Raw genomic sequence first — 27,793 nt, 5'->3', positions numbered from 1 at the left:
AAAACTTATTTTTTGGACACAAGTCAATAAACTTTATTTTTTCAAAAGAATTTGAAAAGTTTGCGAATTTTTTTCATCTCTTTTTTCTTTTTTTTTATCAATTACTACTTCGTTTTATTAGAGAGTAAAATCATTATTTTTTTTTAATTTTCGTTTTATATTATTAGTTAATTAGCTAAATATATTACCGAATATCACAATTCTTTTGTTTTTATTTTTAAGAATTTAATTAAGAAACTTTGCCTTACTTTGTTTTTCGTTCATAATTCGGTCATTATTTAATTTAATTTAATTATTTATATGAAATAATAATAAAAATAGTGTTTAAGAAGCATTTTTTTTCTAGAATTTATTTAGCTCTTTGTTTTAAGCATACAAATAATTTTTTAACGAACTTATTTTTTAAATTTTGTTCCTATGCTGTTAGGTAAATATATTGATAAATTTCACTTTTATTTATTTTTTTATTTTTAAACTTAGAAATCTTTTGTTATTTGCGTGATCATTTTTAGAAAATATAACAAAACTTGTGTTTACTTCTTCATTAAGAATTTGAACATTACGATCGAACTTAATAATTCTGTAACTATTTACGCATAATAGTACAAGCAAATATTGATTTGTTAAAAAAAGTTTCTTTTTTTAAAAAAAAAAATATATTTTTAACACTTTGTTTTAAGTGTATAATGAATTTCTTAACAAGCTTTTTTTTTAATTTTTTAAATTTTCTTTCAATAATTTCAGCTAGATATCTTTATAAAATTCCCATTTTATTTTTAAACTGAGAAATCTTTCAGAAAACGAAAATTTTAAGAAATTATTACAAATCTTATGTTTACTTTTTAGTTTAAAATTCGAACATTTTTAATTTTAAACTTCGGCTTTTAGTGAATCTAACTTTTATTTTAATTAAAATATATTTTGAAATTTTAAAATCAGCTTTTGTTTAATAACAATATTTTTTTTCATTAAGGGTGTTTTAGGGGTTAACTTAAATTAAGACTGCTTATACCTTATAAACAATAAAGAAGTGCAAATATTTTATTCTGTATCTACACACATTTTTTCAATAAATATTTTAAGTAAGATTTGTACATCTTAGTCAATTTATTTAATATCTTTCTTTAGCAAAACATATATATTTTCAAATTTATAAATTGATTTAAATCAATATGCGTATGAAGTCTTGATAGAAATCTGACTTTCTGTGCCTTAAAGTAAATGAAATTCAAAAATACTATATCGCGATACATCGCTATATCGCGATGCAAAACTGACGATATATCACGATATATAATTTCTAATATCGCCCAGTCCTAATCGCTAGCTTGCATCACGTATCTTGATCTTATATCAAACAATGGGAAGATAAAAATAATAAACATTTTAATGCAGTACAATAAAACAGAACATGAAGCTACTCATTAATTCTTAGAACAGTCCATAGAATATCTTCATCAGAATAATAATTAAACCTTTAAAAATAGATTCGGAAAATAAGTTTTAATAAAACAATCTGGTTCATTATCAAAAAATGTCCACAAACACGGAAAAAATATAAATAGAATATAATAAATTTGCTTTCGTTAACAAGAAATAAATCAAATAAACATGCTAAATATGCAAAAACTAATAAAACATGCTGTATAAAGTGCAATAAAATTAAAAACTCACCCCATTTTCAGATGATGTCTTGGTGGATGGGATTTGTTTCTGAAGAGCATAAAGGAAGGAAAAAAAGAAACATTCAGGAAAAGTGCAGTGGTGGATAAGGATAAGCAGTGCAATAGTGCATAAATAATAAGCAGTGATAAATAAATACAAGCTAAATACAAACATAAGTGTCACTTCATAATAGCACTAGCCGCTTTTGGCGACCAGCTGGCCCGATTTTAGGAATTTCAAGTACTTAGATATTTAAAATCGTACATTCAAAAATCAAAACAAAATGCAACTATAAACTCATATTACCCAGTCTTTATATTTAAATGACACGTTTAATTGGCAATTTAAATGAATTTCTAATAGCTAATCAGTTTTATTTAACTTTTTCAAGCCAAGACGAAATATGTTTTGCTGTTAAAAATTCTTCCTCTTTTTAATATTAAGACCCAAGATTTAAAACTTAATTGATCTAGAGCGCTAACATATAGTTTTACATTTAATGCATCGAGCCGAGCTTTGTGCCGAACCTCAAACCAATAAAACCTTTTTCATAAAATAAATAGCATAGAAAGGACTATGATAATTAGGTTTGCAAGCAATAGTTGGGACAAAAACAGAGAAATCAGATATGAATTTCGGTTTAGAGGTAAACTATTATTAAGAGACTGAGGAATATTAGGATAATTGAATGAGGAATATTAGGATGATTGTTGACAAAATGATGATAAAGTAATAATGGTGAATCAGAAAATAATAGCTCTTTCTAAAATGTAATTATCATTCAGAAATAGAATTAGATCGAATTTTGTCTCAACCTTATTTGTTCGTTGAGCCAAGTGCTTCGAATTCTTGAACTTTTTGAGAAATTGTGACAATGAAGTTTTAAAAAATCATGTGTCTCTGCGCTAACCTAAAGAAAAAATACTGACATTAAATGTAAAAGATTCACTGAATTTAATTTACATTAATATTTTAAAAATAGGACTTTGATTGCAATTTAAAATATATGCTTTCGGCAGCACTTTAGATTGGCAAAAATAAATTTTATAACTAATAGTAATTTAAATAATTAATAGAAAATTGTAATTGCATGTTTATCTTCATCACATCCTTCAACGTTTAGCAATAAGAATGATAAGTTAAAAAAAATCCACCAATGTAAATTTTGTTTACGTGAATTTATCAGCCAACTTAAGAAGAGAAGAATAATACTAACTGTAACAAATATTTAGAACACGTTATTTCTAAAATGATAATTCAAAATTAATAGCTCAAAGTTGTAATTGGATTTTAATTACACTGAGAAAAGTTTTTCTTTTTCTTTTCTTAAAAAAAGCGTCTTAACACATTTTTGAAAAATATTATTATGTTTTTAATATGAAAAAAAAAACTGCTAAAGAAAATTCAGTTCATTAAATTACAGAAGCAATTAATTTATCTTTTGAACTTTCACATACCAGCCAAAGCTAAGCATGTAGATAGAGATAACTGTTAATTTAGAACCTTTAATTACAAAACGCATATTCTTATAGTAACAGATAGGACCTATCTCTTGCAATTTACAAGCTAAAAGCATTATAATTTATATGAATCAGCTAGTGATTCATATTTAATCCACAGAAATTAAGCGCTACAAGTTAAAATGAATCATAAATCATTCGCCAACAGTAATTACTCAAAACTGAGCCCAGAGTTCTAATTTTTAAAGCAGTTAATCCTAATAATTAGCAAATAAATAACTAAACAGGTAGGTATAATTATAATTTAACGCTTTTAAAAATGTAATGGCGCTTAACGAAGAGAAACCGCGCATCTGTCTTAAGGAAAAGTTTTCCACAAGAGTAACTTTCTCTCAAAAGTAATTATTCTTGGCGCTTATTCTCTATTAATTATACTATTTGCGCCTAATTGATTTTGTTCAAAGATGCGTGTTGAGAATGAATTTGCTTATTCATGGATCTCGCAGTACGAGACAAAACTCGTGAGCGAATTATCATGTTATTGGAAATTCCCGAACAAATAGATAAGTTTTAGTTATTCTGTTCATATCTGTTGGAGTTAGATAATTAGATCGAAGTTTTAAGAAGCACGCCGTTAAGTCAACAACTTGGTTTTAAATTGGAATAACTTTCGTAACGATAAGGTGTCCTTTGGAATTTCGAAAGAATAGTTCAGTTGATTACGCATGGTAACCGAATGTTTAATTCATTAGGATGGAAATTCTAACTTCATTATGATAGTTTGAGTTTAAATAAATAAACACAACAGGCTAAGATTCATTTGTCCTGAAAAGATAATTAAGACGATAATATTTTTACTTCAGAGCTTATTGTTTAGTTCACTGCTCTTATTTTAAGTCTTTCCGGAAAAATATTATTTGCAAAAATACTTAAAAAGGCGATACGAGAGAGATACGAAACTAAATTAATATTTTCAGTTTTTTTCGTGAAAATCATTATTTTACAAAAGAATGATTTTTCTTCCATAATTTAATTTAGAACACGGCTCAGAAGAAAAGATTGAATCGGAACGAACTCAATGAAGGAAAAAACCACGTGTAAATTACATTGAGAAGAAAACTATGAAAACCACATTTAGCCCTACCTATCATTGATTAAGAATTTGGTATCCAAATTGTCAATTTTTTTATTATTAATTTAAAAATATTACTATTCATTATAGTTCAAATTTTGTAAAAGAAAATATTTTTCAGTCTCAATTACCCTGCTAAAAACTCAAGATCAAATTGGGGTAAAAATATCAGCGTACTTTTTACAGTCATATTACCGGAGCATATTACGGAAAGAGAAATCCAATATACCGTAATTTTTACAGTAATAATTACCGCAAAGCCACTGAATCAATCTAATTAATGAAAGATTACTGTAAAAATTACGGTATAATACTTAATGGTAAAAATGAATTTTACGGATGATGCACCCAAAAACCAGTTTTTTATACAATAGTTCGTTCACAGTGTAGATTTTGTTACAAGACTAAATAAGTATAGATGAGGCTGAAAACTTAAATGCATTTTCTATCGTGTTTATTTATTTATTTATTTTCATTTTTGTTACTTTTAAAATTTTATAACTCAAAAATTACGAAGTCTGAAATACAAATAATTTAAAATTTGTCTCGATAAAATTTGCAAAAAAGTCTCAGAATTTGATATCTAAATAAAAAAATTTATTAAAATGAAAAAGAAACATAATGCTTAGATCAAAAACTAATGTAAATATATTTAAAAAAATTAATTTTTTTCTTTCACAATTACTTAAAAATTATAAACATTAATATACAAAATCGCATTTATCTGCATTAAAATTTTTTTAAACTTTAAAATCTCGTAAAATATTTCTTATTATATTTTAGTAGTCTTTAAATGTTTGGTAAAATATTTTGAACAATTTTAGTGTCTTTCTCAAATGTGGAAACGGAATAATCAATACATGCATTCGCAGAAAAGGGAGAAAAAAAATGTCCAACACTTCATTTTCTGTTCTCTATTACCAAGAATAATTGGTTAGGGACTTAGGAATAGGGTTCTTTGCTGCTTATCTTTCAGCATAGCGTGACAAAGAATGACTGGGAATTACAATTGTGATTCATTGGTATTAAGAGATTAGTGACATACTCAGGGCCCGCATCGGAAACAACAATTTGTTTGTTGTGCTGGACTTATAACTATACCGATATTATTAATGGAGGTAATTGCATGAAAAATTTCTGATATTTCATTTGTCCTTGCCTTGTTGTGGAAGCTGTTTTTTTAATGATTCATGAAAAATTTATAACCGTTATAACAGCAACAATATTTTTATGACTGATTTCGTAATTTAATTTATAGTTCCTGCAACCTAAATAGTATAGATGAGGTATATAAATTTTTCAATAACTAACCAGCATTTATGGGGCATATAACTATTTAGAATATAACTGGGCTTATAAAACCGAAAAAATAGTTTTTTTAATATGTAAAGATTTGATAATTAGATTTATAGTTAATTAGAGGGATAGATTTAATTGCTTCGTCAGTGGTTGACGATTGTGGTTCGAGGATCTCTTAGAGTTCTTTTAGGCAGTACAGGTTGTTTTGAAATTGATTATAAATAAAGCACTCTAATATTTTAACCCATTTTTCACTGCATATCTAATAAACAAGTATTATATTATATGAAATCAAAGTATTGAAACAAACGTAAATTAGAAGAGGCCATCCAAATAAAATATTCTTATACAGAGAAATGAATTGTGTTATATGTTTCATGAAGTAATTAATTTATAAAATTATTTGGGGAAAACAGGGTTTAATAAGGTTTATAATAATAAGGTACATAATAAGGTATATTTTTCAAATTTTTCATTATTTTAATTTATACTATGTTTTTTTAAAATCATAAATGTTCATCCCTATAAAAGTGCAAGACCATTTATTGAAAGAAGCATGAATTCAGTCTTACTAACATTAATTATAACGTAGCTTCTTAAGAGACAGAAATCAAGTCTCAAGATCGTGTGAAAGTAAAATACCAAGGGCTACAAATGATTTTAAAGGCAATTCTGAAATAATTTCTAATTTCATAAATGAATATCATCGATGCCAATTAGCTAACAGAATTAATTCGCCAATACAATATTATTATTAAAGGAACTTTAAAAACCATCTGCTAAGTCTTTCATTTTTACAAACTGCTGCTCGGAGATTGACGCTGATAACAATGTTCCTACAAGTCCTCAGAACGTTATATAAAAATTATAGTAAAGTATCTATATGCTTTACTATAATTTTTGTAGTAATATATATGTACATACATATATGTTTTCAATTTACAACAGCTAAAAAGAGAACTTATTGCTCATTTAAAGCATCTTTCAAACTTTGTAAATTAGTTCTATATTACATCGGCCTCAAAACATTTGAAAATATTTCCACTATTTTGTTATAAGCCTATATACAGCTATGAAACAAAACGCTTATAAAGTTTAAAGTTTTATTTTATTAAAAATTGCCTGCAAAAATGTTTGATATTTATAACTGTACAGCGGTAAAATCTGCCTTTTTGCAACGCTACTGGCGTTGACTAAATAACTACACTATAAGAAATAACGATACCGAATTAAAGTACAGACAATTGCACATTAAATAACTAATGTGCACATGGGTGCACATTAATAAAAATTAATTTCACCGTAAAAAATTATGCTGCATTATTACTGTAAAAATTAAGGTATATCATATATTTTTTTGTTCCGTAACATGTTCTGGTAAAAAAGGATTTCGCGGTAAAAAAGTACAGGTACCATGAGTGCCGGTATTTTTTACCATAATTTTTTACAGTGTGCAACCCTAGGCATAGGCAGTTTGTTCTTATTTTTCAGTTTTCTCTTTACATATTTTTCAAGAATAAAAAAAAAAAAATCAAACAAAATCCCATTATGGAACTTTATAAGCTTAAAATGTAATTGAAACAAGCAGCCAAAGAGAGATATTATGATAAAAGTTAATTTTTTTGCTGCCCATCACAAATCAGTAGTTCATGTGAAAGAAAATATCTTGTTATAAATTCCATTTTCACAAGAAATTCTTGGATTAAAAAGATTTCCTCTCCAAGATAAGATGATTTTTATAAAGAAGAGGTATAGAGAAAGAAAAATGCAGTTGCCCCTAGCAACTGTTTCGATTGAAACACTGCTCTCAGCTACTTACGGCCTATAGGCACCGGGAGGGATACTCTCTAATTTGCGCCTGACAATAAATAGGCAGGATAATACCAGTTACGAAGCCCACTTGGACCATTTATGGGTGGGGGAGAGATTTTCGAGAAATTGAGTTAGAAAATGTATTAAAGAAACGTGCAAATGCCTTTAGTAGTTGCTACTGAAAGAATACATCAAAAATGAAAAGTTTTTGCTATTTACGCCCAGAATTGAAAGAATGAAAAATGTACTTATCATTTTCAACTGAATAAAAATGTTTTTGGCTACTCATATATGTTATTTATTTGTGCAAATTGGTAATAAATAAATCGAATATAAAGGAGAGTTTCGGAGGAGTTCTCATTTAATGCACATAAATAGAGTTCAATTTCAATTTTGTTTCCTAAGTCTATAAGCACTGAACTAGGAACAATATGACATTTGAAATAAAAATGCATTCAACAACGTGTAAGGAAATAAAAAGTATAATAAAGTAAAAGCAACACAATAAGAATAAATAAACAAGATTTTGAAGCAAAATAGTCTTCGAAATTACCAATCTCAAAAGCGAAGTATAGTCTTGTTTGTTTGAAGTATAGTTTTAATATTAGACTATAATCAATAGGATTACAATTCTAAATAGAATGAAAGACGGATGGTCATTTCAATTCTGTTTGTCCACAATACGATGCAGATTAGATAAAATATTATGGTATGAATTAAAGATTATTTGGTACATTAGAGATTAAGTAAAAAGTGGAACTAAAAAAGGATAAAAGAAACGATGATAGCGAGAAAAAAAGTTTTACACCGCTGAATATATTCATCACAATCGCATTTTCGAGTCTATCTCCGAAGGACAATTGTCTTCTTACGATGAGTGGGTTTACTATTATCTGTACCACGATACGAAATTTAGCAGTAATGACGGTACGTACCTTCTCATAGTACTGAAACGTCACCGTCCTTGATACTTTTCCATTTTTGCTTATGTTTTTTAATGTTATTATTACAAGAGCAAAAAACACTGCTCTATTAAAATTAATGGACAGCATAGGTTAACAAGATAAAAATATCTACAATGAGAATAAAATTATAGTTAAAACTACCAAAATCTGGAAAAATGTATCGTGCTTCTGACTGCATGAGAACTCTAAAAAGTTTGGTAATTTTTACCAAAGTGCTTTGGTAATGATTTTGGTAAAATGAACAATAAAATATGGTTTTATATTATGTTATAAAACTTGGTAAATGTGGTAAAATTTGGGAATTTTATCATGATACCTTAGAGTATGGCATAAAAACCACCCATTCCGTAAAATTTACTTTTCAGTTTCATATTTTGTACCAAATGTTTGGTAAGAACTATAATTTTGAAAACCAGAGTTTCCAGAAAACCGTATAGTAATATGAATGGAAATGCATATTTTGGTTTTATTAACCAGAATTATGTCATCTTCGTTTCATAATTGTCCTTACCACAGAGTTCGGTAATTTTTCCTGAAAGTTTTTCTACGTGTAATAAGCCATCATGTAATTCCCATAGCAACTAAATGATGAATACTTAAGATGACAACTCTATTTATAACGTACTACGACGCTTTCGTATCTATTCCAATCCGCTTTAAAGCATAAAGGATTTAAACTATAATTTACAAAAACTTCAATAAACAACAATTTCGCTCGAGCCACGTCTTCGAAATGACGTTTCTCTAACGCAAGACATGGTTCATTTTTGAAATACGGGTCAAGATCAGTAGGATACTAATTCTAAGAAAAAAATGTTTGAATCGGACAATCACGCAATAAGCGGAATTCCTGATTTGTAATGATATTTTAAAAAATTAAAGTTTTACGAAACTTTTGAAAAAAAGAATTTTAATTTGCAAAATAAACAAATCTTGTATTTCGATGAAATGAATGCATGGTGTCGTACAAGTTTCGTTGTTTTTGATGTTGGAAAAATTTAAATTCTGTCACGGTTGCTTCTGAAAAAAAAATAGTTCCTATTTTTGATGGTCTTTTTTCTTTTTTATGGCAGCAATATTCTTTTCTTAACTAGCAACAGTGTATAGTTAATACCACAAAACGCATTTTTGTAGAAAATAAGAAGAAAGAAATTTATCACAAAAATTTAAACATTCAATCAAACAATCAAAATATTTTCTGATGAGCTGAAGCTTTTAAATATTGCTCCACAAGAATCACTTAGGCACGTAAACTATTTCTATAAGATTTCACCACTCTCATTTATCCACTCACAAAAGACTTGAGTCGGGAAAAGGGGACCATTATTTTACATTAATCACTATCTTGCATTTATCCGACAGAGCACTGTTCTGGAGTTGACGAAGCTAATAAATGCCAAGTTTGGCAACAGCAACCGCCAATCAGTTGCCACACAGGACAAAGGTTGACAGTTTGAGATAGAAAACACAATGGATCCAATTAAAAGGGCTTCCGGCGATCCGCGTGTTGTAGCCATGGTTACGAAGAGTGGGGGGATGCAACGGGAATTTCGCATATTTAGCAAAGATGCTATAGAAAATTAAAACTGCTATGTCAGAAAACATGATGGCATTGGCTGAGAAAGTAACTTAAGGCTTTGATAACTTACGACTTCTGGCCGAAGTTCAAAGGACAAAATTTGATATTGTATGAGCGATTCGTTTAAAAAAATTGGCTTTTAGCACCAATATGAAAATGAAAAATGTATAAAATAATACAACTAGTATACTCTATGAGAGTAATGTCGCCGTAACACATTGATGCAGAATTTTTGCTAAACATATTTTTTGTAATTTTTTCATTATTTTGTATTAACTTGGGTTAAAATAAGTGAAAAAATATTATATTTAGCATTTTAATAATTTATGGCTATGAAATACAGCATGAAACACTGCCGTATAATGAAGAACTTTTATTTCTGTATTGCAGTTCATATGTTTCCCAATCGAACTTCTCTTTTATTAATCTTTTTCATTTCTTTTTTTTTTCTCTAAATAAAATGGAGCTTACAATTAACCCTTTGATGCTTAATCTTATAAATGTATTTTTCTTACTTTTTTCTTTATTTTGTATTAATTTAGGTCAAAATATTATATTTAGCATTTTACATTTTAATAATTTATGGTTATGTAATACAGCATGAAGCCCAGGTGTTTTTTTTGGCGTTAATGGTAAAAATTTTCAAACACAACTCATTTCCAAACAATATTTTTTTCAAATTTGTACTTATTTGCAGTTATTTAGATCTAAGTGAAACAGTAATTCATCTTTGAAATTTCTTTATCTAACAAAATCAATTATTGATAAATTTTTGAATATGAATGAAAAAAATATTATCTAACTACTTTTTGAATTTTTTATTTTAGTATAAATATAATTCCGATAACCTAACAGATTTTTCTAAATAATTACTAGACTGTTTTTTATAATTTTTCTACTGGAATCGAACTAAAATAATCTTAACAATTATGGGGTTTTATTTTTAAAAAAGTTTCCTGCCTTTCAGAGAGTTGACTATCTTATTTTAATTCCTTTAAACCAATTTTTGCAAGTGTTCTATCTCATACAGAAATAAACCAGTTAACAGTAATTTTTTAAAACAATTTTATCTTTAAATTACTTTTTTCTATCATATATTTTGTTAATGATTGTAGTTTCTTACTACTTAGCTTTTAAAAGGACAGCTTTTGATTCAAAAGTTGAATTATTATTTTAATATGTTTAAGTCTTTTGCAATTTAATATTTTTAAAATTAATACTTTTTTAATTGTTTTAGTTCATGTTTCAAATTTTAGGATTCTTTTTTTAAGTAAGAGATTAAAAAAAACGCACCTTGAATTCTGAACTAACAATTATCGAGAGTTGCTTCAACCAAGGGAATTAATTCTCAATAAATTAATTGAACTAAATATTATATTCTAAAAACTTATTTAAATAAACAACGTATTCTACATGGATAAAAAAATATTGTAAAATTACCGTACGGTACGGTGATGACATTACCGGTTTATCGAAAATTCTGGTTTTCAAAATTATAGCTCTTCGTATTTAGTAAAAAAAATACGAAACTGAAAATTATATTTAACCGAATAAATGGATTTTATGTCATGCTCTAAGGCATCATGATAAAATTACGAAATTTTACCACATTTAAGAAATTTTACCACACATTTTAAAACATATACCAAAATCATTACCAAAGCGCTTCATAAATATTATCGAATAATTTGATGCTCCCATAGAACCAAAAACATGATAAATTTCACCATACTCTTTTTTCAATCTAGATTTCAAACATATTTATATTAATTATTGTATTAAAAATCCGTGTTCCACCATTTTATAAAAATTACAAAAACTCGCAATATTACTTTTAAAAGAGTTCAATAAGAAATAAAAAAAGGTTTTTATGCAAATTATTTTTGTAGAAGGACCTTTTGCATACAAACTATATTTATATACTATATTATATATAAACTATATTTACCTTTATTATATATAGCCCTTATTATACTATATAATTCATATATAATATTATATATAAACCATATTTGCACATTCTATTATAAAGTGGCCTCATCCCATAATATACAATATATAATAAAATAATTTAAGTATAAAATATGGTAGAATAAGTTATAACTTCAAAATTTTGATTTCAATTTTTAAATCAATCAAAAGACAAGTCCCATGCAACAAAACATAGAACCGTTTAAATTTAATAGAACGGAAAAAACTCAAAACAACAATAAATAGTTTTTGAGTTAACTTCTTTAAAATAATAAATAAAGCTGTCTTCCATTACAACAATGAAAACAAGGATTGCAGAGAGGAGTTGCAACTGCAACAAGAGCAAGGACAAGAAAGGAAAAAATGAAAAAAAGTAAAAAATCGAGCCTAAGGCAAAGGGGAAAGTAAATTTATCTCATTTATTTTCGGATTTATTCGAGAAACGCCGTTAGAATTCAGTTGAGTAATTTGATTTCGAGAAAATAAATTGTCGTTTGGAAAAATGAATAATGGGAGGGAATAAATAAAAACAATTTATTGTGATGATGGAAACTTGGAAATGATTGAAAAGTTGAATGGTAGATAAAGCAAAGCGGAGATAGACTGTGTGTATAGAGGGAGTAATTTTAGAGAATAAAATAAAAGGGCTTTTGTAAAAATGTAATTTCTTTTATTCTATAGTACATTGGTGAACTTTCTATTTCGGACATAACTCAAAAAATCGTTTTATAAAATGAACATATGCTTGAAATGCACGTTTGTAAAAAAGGGATCTAGTTCAAAATGCACGTTTAAAAAATTAACACATTGCTTAAAATGAATATTCCTAGAAAAGGATATAGTTAAACGTGTAACAAAATATAGAGAGATAGAAATGCTTGTTTGAGAAAACATAGTTTAACATGTAATTTTAAGAAAATAGCAGAACTTGAATTGCACTTCTGAAAAAATGGATATAGTTTAACATGTACATTTAAAAAATGAACTCATTTGAGAAAATGAATTAAGTTCAAAATGCAAGCTTGAAGGATATTAACATGGCTTAAAATGCATATTTGAAAAAAAAATGGACATTGTTAAACATGCACATTTAAGAAAATATATATAAATGAAAAAGCATGTTAGAAAAATAGGATATAGTTTAACAAGTACGTTTAAGAAAATGTATAGAGATTGAAATGCAGATTTGAGAAAAACAATATAGTTCATAATGTACACGAAAAAAATTCTGCTAAAATTACCGCACTGCATGGTAATGACATTTCTGGTTTAACAATTTTCTGATTAGTAAAACCAAAAGATACGGTATTTAAACCATTCATTTGGTAATTTTTACGTTGTCATAAGGCAACGGTTTACCGGAAATTCTGGTTTTCAAAATTAAAGTTCTTATTACAGCAAATTTAGTAAAATATAAAAAAGGATGTTTAAGAAACTGGAGAGAGCTTGAAAAGCACGTTTGAAAAAATAAATATAGTCAAAAATATATGTAAAAAAATGTACAGAGCTTGCAATACGTGCTTCTAAAAATAGACATACCCCAAAGTGCGTGTTTAAGAAAATAAACGCATTTATTTAAATTTTTTTTAACTATATTAAAAAAAAAAGCCCAGGAAAATTCAAATGAAACATTAAAAATACAATATTCAACTCCGTAACCTTATAAATTTGAACCCAATCTAGAAAACAAGAGAACTGCTGGATCAAGTCTTGGGAAAAATTTGCCATCGTGGAGGACTTTTTGATAAAACTAACCATCAATTGCGTTACATGGGGAAGAAAACCACGAAAACGTCTCATGGTTAGCCTGAAGGTCAGGGGATTTCAATCCATGATCTATCTACCACTGAGGTTTTTTATACGCTAGCACTGAGGTCGGTGCGCTCCGGGAGCGAAATTCCTATCGATCCGCCATGGCTTGGATTCGAACCTGGGTCAATTCAATAAGAGATGAGCGCTCTATCCTCTGAGCCACCGTGTCTCTAATTTTTAATTTGAAGAGAATTTTGTAAAGGGAATTTAAGCTACGTTACGAGCATTCATAAAACTGATATTTTTTATGCTCTAATGTTTATAATACGCTAAAATATTTATCAACAGTAACGTTAACCTTCACTCAAAATAGGGGATATACATAAACATATTTGAAATTTTAAATATTTTTGAAAGTAACGGTGTTTACAACCCGAGACAATTATATTGATTGTTTTTTTCCCCTTCTTTTTAAGTCTCTATTTTTCAAAAACTTTTACTTTTAGATATTGCAATTAACGTTTACCGAATTGACAAAAAAAAAAAAAAAAAAAATCTTAATCAATAATGCCTCATATAAAGATGCGATGTTTAAAAATAATTAACAGAATGATATAAAAAAGAAGTTTTAAAAGAATAGAAGAAAAAAAATCAATTCTTTTCAACAAATTACCAAACTGATTAGCCCTTTGCAATATTTAATTTACGAAGGATCATAAACGCTGATAAAATCATTTCCTTATTAATACAATCTCACAAAAATTAAATGAAGGTACTAAGAAAAGTTTATTTTTATATCACTTTCATATTAAAATGAGGTGGAAAGAAAAATGCCAAAAGATTTTGGTTATTGTCCTTGCGAACAGTGATTGGATTAGGAAAATGTTGAAAAGAGGGGGGAACAAAGAAAAGAAAAATGCGGTCCCCTACACATTTAATTAACACATGGGAACACTTTTTTTTACTGACACGAATAATCTCTTCGAAAAAAAAAGAGAAATGGAATTTCGGGGAAAGGATTTCTAAATAAGAATGTGGTTTCTCCCCTTTTAAGCGAATTGGCTGAAATATTTTTCAAAATGAGATTCAAATCCGTTGTAATCTTTCAAATTATACGCGCAATGTATAATGTTTTGGTGAAAAACAGATGAAAAATTTCTAAAATAGGAACAAGAAACTTTTTATTTTGACAGTTAGTCTTAATATGTTTGTTATTTTATTCTTATCTCTTTAAATATGAAGGGATCAGTATTTGAAATAACCTAAAAGAACATGGTAAAAGCGACAGCTGCGCCTAAAGGAATATTCATATAAATTTGGGGATTTAAAATAAATATTACTGTTTAGATACTTTAAATAATTGCTCTATCATAATGATTTTACAAAAGTTTATGATTTCATTTCGAAGGTTTTGTCATGATATAAATAACGCTTTTTACCAGAAAAAAAAAGAAAAAAGATTTTTCGTAATTATTGTGAATTTGTAACATTTATTCATGACTGTAAAGTTAAGGTTTGTTCACCTTTAACCACCTTCCTCTATAAAACTTATGAAAGTAGAGCAAAATGTCACGAAAAAAAGCCACAGTTTCGTGAAAATGATCTAACTAAACTTATCTAACTAAATGATCTAACTAAACTTAATGATCGAACTAAACTTATAATATTTAAAAAGTTATTTCAACGCTATATTTTGTTTATAAGATTTTTCAATTATTTAAATTGTTAGTCGTTTTGAAGTTCAGACAATTATTTTTATCAAACTAGTTCAAAATTGCAGATACATGGCTTATTTTTTGTATTTTTCTTGCTGAGACAGGTTTGAAAATATTTTAATCTAGAATCACAAATGCAAGGAAATAAGCTAGAAAAAAAAAAAAAAAAAACACAGAAAGAGAGGAAAAATACAGTTTTCTTGTAATTCATTAATTTTACAAAATTTATTTTTATTATAAAATGATAATGTTTTAATTCATAATTTTGAAACTACACTGAGAAAAAAAGTATGGTTAAAATTACCAGAATATGGTAGATTTTACCGTATTTCTGGCTGTATGGGAACACCAAAAAGCTCCGTAATTATTACCAAAGCGCTTTGGTAATGATATTAGTTAAAATTAACAATAAAGTATGGTTTTATAATCTGTGATAAAATTTGGAATGACATGGTTAAGTTTACCTTTCAGTTTTGCATCTTTTACTAAATGTGGGGTAATAAGAGCTATGATTTTGAAAAGCAGTATTACCAGTAAACCATTACCATATGAACGGAAAAAGCTGTCGAATGAATGGTTTAAATGCCGCATATTTTGGTTTTTATTACCAGAATTAGGTTTTTAAAATTTTTTTTTAACCAAAAATGTCATTATTATACAGTACGGCAATTTTACCAGAATTTTTTACTCCGTGTAAAATTCATTGAAAGATATGGTTTTTGTACTGCTATTTCATCAGAAAAAATAGACTTTAATTTCACATATTCACAATATTATGAGATTTTTCATAATTTAACAAAAACAGGAAGTTATTTTCACAAATTTTCGGAGCAGAATTTTTTTCTAATTTTAGAAAAACGAAAATATTTTAAATGAATTCTAGAATAAACTCTGCTATGGAAAGTTTCAATAAATTTGAGCGTTCAACACGTTCCGGTTTATTACCGAATAGCTAATTCCAGTTTATTTAAAGCATACATAATAAAAAAAAATGTTATATATATATATATTTCAAAATAAAATATTTTAGTTCGTTATCATCGTAAAAGAAAAAAAAATTTAACGGGTTAACATTAAACAGAAATCTTAGACGAATATCTGATGATAGACGTTAATGAAAGGCAAGAAAGATAACAAAAGACAGCTGTAACGTTTCTAGACATTTCATGAAAAGCTCTGGTTTTTCTTTTCTTGAGAGTTCAATCATTATAACTGGGCTCATGTGAGCTGACAGAATGAAGGTATTCATTTCGTCTTTCGCCAGCTAGCAAGGACATTTGAAACAAAATACTGTATTTGTCTTAAGATAAAAAAGAATATCTGTTTAATAAAATTCTCTGATATTTCATCTCATTCATTACTATAACTATAAACTGTTGATGTCATTAATAATAGTACCCTCAAGCCGCTTTTTATCTTAAAATATTTTTAAATTCGTTCGAAAAAATTGACCATTCTTATTAAGATAAAATGGTCAAATTTATAGAAATTCTACTATATTTAGAAGTCTGGAAGAGAAATTCTTATGAATCTGTTGTACACAGAAGTATATAGACTACTAAATTTTCGAAAAAAAGATGTAATATGAAACTTGGAATAAATTTTTTTTATAAATTCTGCTAAATCCAGAAGTCTAGAAAAGAAATACTTATGAAACTGTAGAACTCAGAAGTATCGTCTCGTAAATGTTCGAAAAAAATGCCAAATGTAGCATGAATTAATTTATAGAAATTCTACTAAAGCCATAAGTCCGGAAAAGAAATTCTTATGAATCTGTAGAACTCTCAGAAGTATATAGGTATGTAAATTTTCGAAAAATGTCACATGAATTAATTTGTAGAAATTCTACTAAAGCCAAAAGTCCGGAAAAGAAATTCTTATGAATCTGTAGAACTCTCAGAAGTATATAGGTTTGTTGTTGTTGTTGTTGTTAATTTACGTCGCACTAGAGCTGCACAATGGGCTATTGGCGACGGTCTGGGAAACATCCCGGAGGATGATCCGAAGACATGCCACCCCAATTTTGATCCTCTGCGGAGGGGATGGCACCCCCGCTTCGGTAGCCCGACGACCAATATAGGTTTGTAAATTTTCGAAATTTTCGAAATAAATTTTCGAAAATTCGAATTTTGTAAATTTTCGAAAAATGTCACATGAATTAATTGGTAGAAATTCTACTAAATCCAGAAGTGCAGAAAATAAATTTTTATGAATCTGTAGTAAACAGAAGTATATAGACTAGTAAATTTTCGAAATTTTTTTTTTTTTTTTTTTTTTTTTTTTTTTTTTTTAGAATATGATTTAATTATAATTCTAAATTCATTCGTATTATTTTCATTTTAAATTATTTTTTCTGTATTTTTGCAAATTACTCTTTTTTAAAAAAGAAGTAAATAGAACTACATCATTTTTCTCTCGATATAACGACCCTCGTGTTTAGAGTGAATTCAGTCGTTAAAACCATATCTTAATATATCGTGAGCGCACAGAAATACCGTAGCTATAAACTCAAGTATTAACTCATTACTAAAAATATACTTAATCAATTTTAACAAAGCAATGCTTTACTTTAATAAGTACTTCGTAACAAACAGAAAAATTGATATTAACGCATCTTTCGAAAAAGTGCCCTTTTAAATAATATTTCACAAATGAAAAATGCATAAGAAATGATGGTACGAGTCTGTAATGTTACATAAATAACATGTGCTACGATAACAATCAAGACCATATGCGTTAACACGAATGTAAATCACATGTTTCACATAAAGAGTGAATACAATCTTCTAATAAGAAAAGTATGAGTGATATTATTGAAAAAAAAAGTTACACAGATTATAAATGATTCTTTCTTCCTGCAAAGTGGATTCAAAGTGTTTTACATTAATTGTGTGTTATCAAATGAAATAATAGCTTAAACAATTTCTTTTAAACATTTTCTAAATCAAATTACTAAATTTTGGTAGCTTATTGATGAACAGTTCAGTGTGGACGTTCTAATGAACATCAAAATAACATTGAGTTTATGGAGTATCAAACGAATTTTAAAAGAATTGGTAACGATAATGGAAAGGTCGCTGTGTAAGGGAGGCAACACTAAAGGGCATAGACTGTATTATAGTTCAGTGAAAATATGACAGAAATTAGTGTGTTAAATATAATTTGTAATAAAATGTATTTAAAAAAATAATAATAAATAAACAAATAAACGTAATTATTATAAAATTTCGTTAAATTTTCAATTATTTCTTAACGTTTTCAATTCTATAATTTCTCCCCTTTTTTTTTGGAAAATTATGTTTGTTAAAAAAAGGGATAAATAGAGCTACTATTAAATTTCAGTGAATATGTTATAAAAATATTTGACCTATATAAATAATTCTTTTAATAAACTAACAAATAAATAAAAAAACAATCAAACCATTTTTAGAAATATCTAATAATAATTTTTAATATTTCCTTATAGTGTAAGAACACAATTAACAGAAAAACATTCTGAATTTATTTTATAAAATTTAATGCGAGTTAAGTAGATGTCAAAAATTAAATCAAAAATAATAAATTGTTTTTTAAGTTACAGAGAGAAGTTCGACTTTATTAAAGAGAGGAAAAAAATGTTAGCACATTAAATTAAAAAGTAACAAGACATTTAGATTCTAATAATTTGAGTTATTTTAAAACTGGTTTTTAAACATTATATGTTCTAAAAATTTGAAAAATAATTTTATTTACATCATAAACGCATTATTAAACTCTTTTAGTTATATTTATTGCTTTAAAAAATAAATAGTAAAAGTTTATTTAAATTAAAATAATAAACAAAGTTCAGAATTTCAAAAAAACAAAATTCAAATTTGAAAATAATGTAATAAATGAAACTGCCATCATTTTAATCAGAGTAAGATTAAACTGGAAAAGTGACCTAAAAGACCTAATTTTACTGAAAAAAAATTTAAACAGTTTGTGTTAAAAGTTTAAGACTGAGGTTTCCTTGTTTCGTAAACAATATTTATATTAAAATAAGAAAAAAAAAAAGAATTATTAAACATTAAACACAAAAGAGTGTAAGCGTCTTTAGCTTTTAGTGCTGCCATCTACTGACGAGGACAAAAACTAGAATGAAACTTAAACAGAAGAAATTTGATTGAAATAACGGCAGAATGTCATTAGAATTACCGGAAAAAAAGAGGTAGTGCAATTTTGGTAGTTTAATTTTGAATTCACGAAAATAATGAAAAACTCAACGAAGTATGAAATAAATCTTACTTTTCTGAAACTACACAAAATTATGTAAGTAGAGTTATATTTAGAATCTTGTTGAGTTTGTATTTATTTTTAATACAGCTATATATATATATATATATTTATTTATTTAAGTTTTTTTCGTAGTTTTTGATAATATATTCGATAATAATTAAAATTATTGGTTAGATATGATAGTTAAAAAATGATATAATAGTTTTCAAAACATAATACTTTTGATATTTTTCTTATTGAATCATGCATTTTTATTGACTGAAACTTTCGAAAGAAAAATGCAATATTCTTACCTGTCATCTTGCAGGACATTTATAATTCTTTGCTCTCTGTTAGCATCTCTTGCACGTCCGATATGTTTTCTGGAATAAACAGGAGTTCCCCCTTCGCTTAAATAGCCACTTGCAATATCATCTGTTCGACAAGGATATCCTGGTCTAAGTATCTCTCCATCACTAAGATAACCAGAAGCTATATCGTAAGAGTCTACATCAGTGGCGTAATCTGCATCCAGACTAGCACAACCAGACAGGACCCTTTTCATTCCCGCACCATACATTCGAGCCGAATCCAAAGATGCCAAAAATTGCCTGCTGGAATTAAGTCTGCCAGTTTCCCCATATTCTGAATGAATCCTCAAACCTGGTTGCATTCTGCCGTTCATAGATCGAGGTGAAGATAGCGGTCCAAGACCTCGGACATAACCATAAGGTGAAGCTCGAACAAGTGGCTGCATGGGTTTGATATTCACCAAAACATCTTCACCCTCTTCCCAGATTGTAGAATTATCACCAGTCAACACACCACCATTCTCCCTAGCAGCCATTTTGTTGCAAGTGTCGTAAATAGGATCAACCATTTTGAAATTAGATGTAGATTTAGATTTCGGTGGCTTACCATCATCGACGCAAACAGGGCTGCTGCTATTGAGTGCTTTTTCTGAGTTGCTTTTTGGACTGCCTTTGATATGATTTGAACTCATGATAGGCGACACCATGGCTATGCTCACACCTGTCTGAGTAGTGGCCCTACCTTCTGATCTGGCACGTTCTGATTTCGAAAAGTTCATGTTCCTTTTGTCAGATTGTGGCTTTTGACCAGTATCTATAACTTGAGTATTAGCGCCAGCTATGTGAACAGCCACGTAAATATCTTCCCTGGAAAGCTTTGTACCAACAGGGGGCTCGTGAATTTTTTTAGTTTTTGGAGGAGAATTTGTAGATAGGTTTATTTCTGATCCAGCGTTTTGCAAAGACTTTTCTTCCTTTGTGGTCTTAGTGGTTCCTTTAACAGCTAATGTTGGCTTTGGTATGCTACTATTTGGAGATGATACGAGTTGACCATTACAGTTACTGTCCATAGCTGATGAAACTGAACCAGAGTTATCAACTGATTGCATATTACTACCAGCAGTATCGATGACTGTTACATCACTGATAACACTAACACTTGAGGCACTGGGTGAAACACTGGAGGATTTTTCGATTAAATTAGCTACTATTTTTGACTGTTTGATTTGGTTTTCAGGCTTTATTTGGATGCAGATTGCCTCAGATTTTTTAGAGGCATCAGTTTTTGATTCGGCTGATAGCAGTGATGAATTTTTTGTACTGTTAATTGATGGATTAGATCCAGTCTTTTTATCATTATTTGAACTATCTAATGATTTGCTCAGTTTCTCATTGTTCTTTTCCTTTGCTATTTTTGATGTGGCTTTCAGTTGTTCGAGTTTACTGGAAATAGGGTCTTTTTGACCTAAAAAAATAATATTGAATTGTTCTACAATTAGAAATTATTTATTTATTTATTCCATAAAAAAAATTATATTTTAATAATGTTATCTGTAACAATGTGTATTGAAAATAAATAAGGTAGTTTAAAATTAAGAATTCTTTTTAATTATGCTTATTGAAGTAGATTCGTGACTAATAAATTAAATACCTTATTACATTCTGATTAAATTCTATCAGAAGTATTACAATTGAAATAAAAACATTTTTAAGTGGATAAAATTTAGCTTTCCAAGCAGCTATTTACGAACAAAACTAAGTTTATGGGATACATTCAGTTAAAAAAAAGGTAAGCCAAATCTGGCTTCTTCAATACGGGTTGATACAGAACATTTTTTTTTAAAGTGTGGTAGTAACTTATAGAATTTTGTTAATAAACGTTACCTTCACTTTGTCTGGTTTTTGGAACACCTTGTTTAATGCCTCCTATTACACCAATTTTCTTCACTTGTGATTTAGGGACAGAGCTGCCGATTTGAGGAGGTTTTGAAGAAGGTGGAGATGTTGGTGAAGGTGAAGAAAGCTCTTTTGATGAATCCTGAGCGTTTTTCGTTTCACTGCAAATGCTATTTGAAGAATCACTCCGTTCACTTCTTGCCGAACTGAATCCACTGCTGCTGCTCGTCCTCTTGTTGCTGTTGCCAACAACTGTGGAAAACATAAAACTAATGTAAATATTATGGCTCCAGAACCCTAAATGTTCGAGCATCTTTTAGCGGAACTTCAAATTTATTAGTAGTCGTGGACATATTGACCAAAGAAAGACTACCAATTATTTTGATAATATTTAATATTAAAAATGAACGACTTTTGAAATAATAGGATTTGCGTCAAACAGTTGAATTCGCAGGCTTGGAGTGGTAACTAGTCTAACTCTGAATTTGTTTTTGGTGCATACATTCGCTGAAAATGCATAAAATAAGCTAAATTATGGTTTTTGTAAAAGAGCTCGTTGATAAGGATTATATATATACATATATATTTCTTACTTAATACAAATACAGGTATAAAGCCACGTAGAACATAAACAAACTAAATATGCATTGAAGTTGCCAGGTACACAAAACAAAAATTTATCACGGTTACAATAAAATATATAAACAAATAGTAAATATAAGTTAAGTAAAAGATTTCGATGAGCGATACGGCGATGTATTTAATTAATTTCACGCTAATTATTATTCTAACTTATGTGGAGAAACTTAGCTCAACTTTAACTCGCCATTTTGCTTATAATTTGGAGCTGACGTCATAGGTCACATGTGTGGGTATTTGTGATCTTCTTATTCTTAATGTGCAAGTACCCAGTTGTAAATTTCTACGAGAAATACCAATGAAATTTTTTATAAATTTTGGGATTTCTTTTTTACTGGCATTCTGGCTAAATAATTTCATAAAAATAAGCAAACGATCAAAGAAATTATGGTTTCTTGTTTTGATATAAATATAATTACAAGTTTAAAAAATTATTACTAATTTAAAAAATTTAAACTATCGGAACCCCTGCAGTACTCCCACGGAATCCCAAGGTTCCGCGAAACACCAATTGGGAACTGCTGTATTAGATGATCCTACTTCAAAGCCTTTCTTTCAAATCAGTAAATTAAGATACATTAGCTATATTCGCTTTATCATATAAAAACATCTATTTCTTTTTATAGCAAAAAAAAGCTATATCTCTTTTTTACGTAGTATCGTTTTGAAATATTAATTTAAGATTGAACTTTCAATAAAATATTTAAACGTATAAATGAGGACAATGAGGAAACGAATAAAATGGGATTAACAAATTAAGATTAGGATAAATAAAAGTGCAAAAAATTGAAAGGATAACTCTAATTTTATTAAAATATGAAATATAATTAATGCAAATAAGTTCCTGACTTTTGACTGAAAATATTTTTGAAACACAGGCTAAATAAAATAGAACATTTTTAATAATAGAGCATTCAATGCAGAAAATGAGATTTTTATGACTTCCTGTTATCATAACTAAAGCCAGATGGGATAAAAATACATTCAATGTTTGCATTATTGCTTAAGTTGTTATTGCAATTGCAAAATAAACACTATTTTATTGATTCATTTTGAGAACCTATAATGTTTTCACGATTTACAACATAAATAATTGTTTACTTTACGAAAACTAATGAATAGTTTTAATGATGATGATAATGAAGATATTTTCTACGATACGTTAACAAATTATTAACTTAGGAACAAGATCAAATGCATAAAAATAATTTTTAAACTTAAATAATTATTTAGAATAAAATATTTTTTTTTATCACGACTAATTAGTTTGACAAAAAAAGATTTTTTTAAGCAATCAAATGTTCCAGTTTGAAGGAAAAAATTGCTAAATTTAAACACTTAATTGTAAAATGACAATTAATATGAGATGTAATATGAATGTTTAATCTTTAAGTATGCTTCTTAAGTAATCTTCAAGTTAAAGGAAAGCATTTAGCAATGATTAAAAATTAATGTTTTAAAATTCAACATTACATTTCTTACAAACTTAACATTTTTTATTTGTTAATTAATTGCTTTTATTACACTATATCTTAACTTGAACAACAGAAAAAACCGTATTCGAATAGAAAAAATGCTTCAATTAAAATGCTTCGATATCGTTAATTGGAAAATACATCAACGAATAATCTGGTTTTGATGATTTCATTTCAAACCTTCTTATGATAAATCTTGATAGTAATACGTCATATATTGGTGACAATTTTTTGATTTTTAATAATAGTTTCCATACGTGGGTGCTATTGCTCTGTAAGGGGTGGGGCATTGGGGACTTCTAAGGGGTCGTTGGGAATTTTTAGAGGATGTGGAAAAACTTATATACAGATGAACATTTTTTTTGATATCAAGTACATTACATTTGATACCAAGTACATTTGATATCAAGTACAAGTAGAATTAATATTTTATTTTCTATTAAAAAACTAATTTATATTTAATTCAACATAAATAACATGTTATTAAAGCAATTATTAATTCAGTTATATATTGAAAAAAATAACCAACTAATTTTATCATAAAAATTATACTTTGCTTGCTGTACTACGCATAAGTTTGAAGTGACGAAGTGAAAAGTAGGAAGCGACTTCTTTTTTCTTTTTAAAATTCAAACTAGTCCTTTTAAATTTTAAACCAATTATTTTGATCATTCTTTTTCATTAATAATGCACATAATGTAACAATAATTGAAGATTTTTTTAAAATTATTTGTTTAAAAGTTATTTTACACATTTCTTAGAAGTTCACAGAGAATATTTCTTTTAAGGCTAATTCCATAAAAAATTCTAAAAAAAGTTCAAATCTAAAATCAGTGGTCAGGAAGAATTTTCAAAACATTAACAGTAGGGTTAACAATGTAACAAATCATAAACAAAAAAAAAGTAATTTTTTCTAAAAATGATTTAATAATTGTTTGTTAAACATTTTTCAAGGGGGCGTTGAAAAAAATTTGCCTTGCAGAGCAGGTAGGTGGTGAGTCAAAAAAAAGTTGGGACCCTATAACTTAAATAATAATTTGCAACACTTTTTGTCTAGGTTCTGTAGACTTCTTTTTCGGCAATGTATTCTAAAAACAAGCATTAAAGGTTAAAAACTGAATATATATTTCAACTCAGCGGTTACCTAATGGTGTTCCGAAAAATTAAACTTATTAAATCAATAATGTATTTTGAAACTTGTAATTATATTTAAATCTAAACAATGAATCATAATTTATGTGATACTTTGGCAATTTCCTTACAATTATTTAAATAAAATGTCTGTAATAAAGATATAGAAAATTTTGTAAAAATAAACGTTCTTGAACTTTTCAATTCAAAATAAAATGACCCAATTCAATGAGTTATGATTCTCTGATAGCTAATCTCAAGATTTATACTTATTTTTCAAAAACTATAATACAGCTTATTTTATTTAGTTTTAGTAAATGTATGCAACAAAAACAAATTCACAGCTATACAACATACCACTCCAGACCTGCGAATTCAATATAAATACATATTATTTTAAGAATTTTATTGATAAAATGATAATTAAAAAAAATTATTCACATTAAATATTATAAAAATAATTAGAAGTCTTTCTTTCGTTAGTATGTTCACAGCTTCTAATAAATTTAATAACGAAGTGTTCAGCCCAAAAATGCTCGATCATTTAGGGTTCCATTGTCGTAAAAAATTGGCCCCTGTAATCTTAACTCAAAATAGACATGCATAATTGATAGCTTACCTTTTGTTTTTTCAGAACTCTTGTCTTTCGGATTAAATAGTTTAAACTTATCTAACATGGAATTGGATCCATTGGTCGATCCTGAACCGGAAATAGGAATATTTTTGGCGTTGGCAACATTTCTTCCTGATGTCGTCGATGAATTGGATGATGCAAGTGAAGATTTTACCGGCAAATGGGGGATGGAGGATGTAGAACTAGCGGACGAGGGCCTGGAATGAAACATGGGGTATTATTTATTATGAGAACGATGTCAAGGAATAAAATGACAGAAACTAAGAGGATGCAGAAAAACTAGACTGTATGCACAGCTGAATATACATTTCGTTAATGTATGACTGTGTGCAAAGAACACGTTTTTAAAGTCTAAGCGTGGAGCTTTTGACTGAAATTGAATCAATGAACTTAACATAGTTTTACGAATACACACAAATCAATTAGTTTTGGTAGATAAATTATATATTAAACTTATTACTAATTAATTACGTAGCTAATGAATCTTAACTATATATATATATATAAATATATAAATAATATATATATATATATATATATATATATATATATATAAAAATATATATATATATAAATATATCCTATATATATATATAAATATATATATATATATAAATATATATATAAATATATATATATATACATACATAAAAAATACAAGAAAACACGAAGAAAGTTAAGAAAAACAATGAATTTCATCACACTCAATTTGCGCTTTTGTTTTCATCTTTTGTAATCTGGCAATCTTTCTGCGAAAACATTTTTAAATCATTCTTGAAAAATATTTCGACCATGTAAGTTGATCTGATTTTGCTACTCGCTTTATAGCCCCCTTTTTAATGTTTTTCCTTTTATTTCATTTTATTTTCTGTTTTTACATGTTATTTTTACTTTTTGTGATCTATTTTACTTATTGTTATTTTCATAAAAAATTTTTTGAGTGCTCCTCACACTATTGTATTAATATATTTTGCTTTGGCTTTATTGATACAATATCAGAAAGCACTCTGTTTTGCGGATATAATCGTGTGAGCTGAAGAAAAGATTATATCTTTTTTTTTTCTTCCCCGGTTTTTTGAATAAAATTTCATTTTTTTTTTTTTTAAATTTATATATATTTATTTAAACTATTGTTTGTTATTTTTTTTTACTTATTATTCCCCCCCCCCTTTCTTTTTATTTGTCTATAATTTTTCTTTGTTTTATTCTTCATTTTGAATATATATATAGTTCAAAATGTAGAAAAAACATGGAAAACAAAATTTTTTTGTCCTTTTTATATTTATTTATTATATTGAAAAAATATATATTAAAAAGTCGGAAAACAAAATAATGAAAAGATATAATCTCTTCATCAGCTCACACGATTATATCGGTAAAAAAGAGTGCTATGTAATATTGTATGAATATAGCCAAAGCAAAATTTATTAACACAATAGTGTGAGGAGCACTTAAGAAATTGAAATGAAAATGAACACATTAGTTAAAAAATATATTTAACCAAAGAACAGAAAATAAAATGCGAAGAAAATACAGTACAAAATAAGAAGCAAAATCCATAAAGCGAGTAGCGAATTCAAATAAACTTACACAATTTATGAGAATGTTACAAAAAATACAAAAATATTATGACGTGAATGTAAAATGAATATAAATCTTTTTATTTAGAGAATGCTGAGTATAAGAAATTATAATTTTAATTATTTCATTTAAAATTGTAGATAGAAAAACAAAATAATATATTGAATAAAATCGTAGGAACAAACCAAAATAAAACCGTAATGGCATTTAGAGTATCTTTTTCTATTTACTTTATTTTATTTTATTACCATCGTTGAACAGGCGACCTAATATTTCAGTGTACGACTTCGGTGTGTTCAACTCCGTATCCTAGTGATTTTGAGCCCAATCCAGAAGACAAGAGAACTTCTTGATCAAGTATTGGGAGAAATTTGACTTCGTGGAGGAATTTTCAATGAAACTAACCTGAATTTGTGTTACATGGAGAGGAAAACCACGAAAACCTCCCACGGTTAGCCTGTCATCAAGAGGACTCTAACCCATAATCCGTCTACCACTGAAGATATTTTACGTTAGCACATATTCAGTGCAGATGGGGAT

The 27,793-nt window shown here is 27.6% G+C and overlaps 1 protein-coding gene across 18 annotated transcripts in view; it reads right to left on the bottom strand.

The window, feature by feature from the left end:
- LOC107442127 (neuron navigator 3) overlaps positions 1 to 27,793 on the bottom strand; it is a 521,654-nt gene that overhangs the window by 113,128 nt on the left and 380,733 nt on the right. For 12 of the 18 annotated variants that reach the window (XM_043039754.3, XM_087159425.1, XM_087159438.1 and 9 more), the window contains 4 exons: positions 25,658 to 25,869; positions 21,782 to 22,045; positions 19,901 to 21,362; positions 1,675 to 1,713 (listed from right to left, as the gene is read on the bottom strand). In XM_043039754.3, the coding sequence (XP_042895688.3) occupies positions 1,675 to 1,713; positions 19,901 to 21,362; positions 21,782 to 22,045; positions 25,658 to 25,869 (1,977 nt within the window). The remainder of the gene's footprint in view (positions 1 to 1,674; positions 1,714 to 19,900; positions 21,363 to 21,781; positions 22,046 to 25,657; positions 25,870 to 27,793) is intronic. The other 6 variants (XM_087159429.1, XM_087159451.1, XM_071180180.2 and 3 more) reach the window with 1 other exon arrangement.

This window comes from Parasteatoda tepidariorum, chromosome 1 (genome assembly GCF_982258835.1).
Source record: "Parasteatoda tepidariorum strain Cologne lab strain chromosome 1, Ptep-v5.0, whole genome shotgun sequence".
Classification (NCBI taxonomy): domain Eukaryota; kingdom Metazoa; phylum Arthropoda; class Arachnida; order Araneae; family Theridiidae; genus Parasteatoda; species Parasteatoda tepidariorum.
This window is presented reverse-complemented; position numbering and strand designations above follow the sequence as displayed.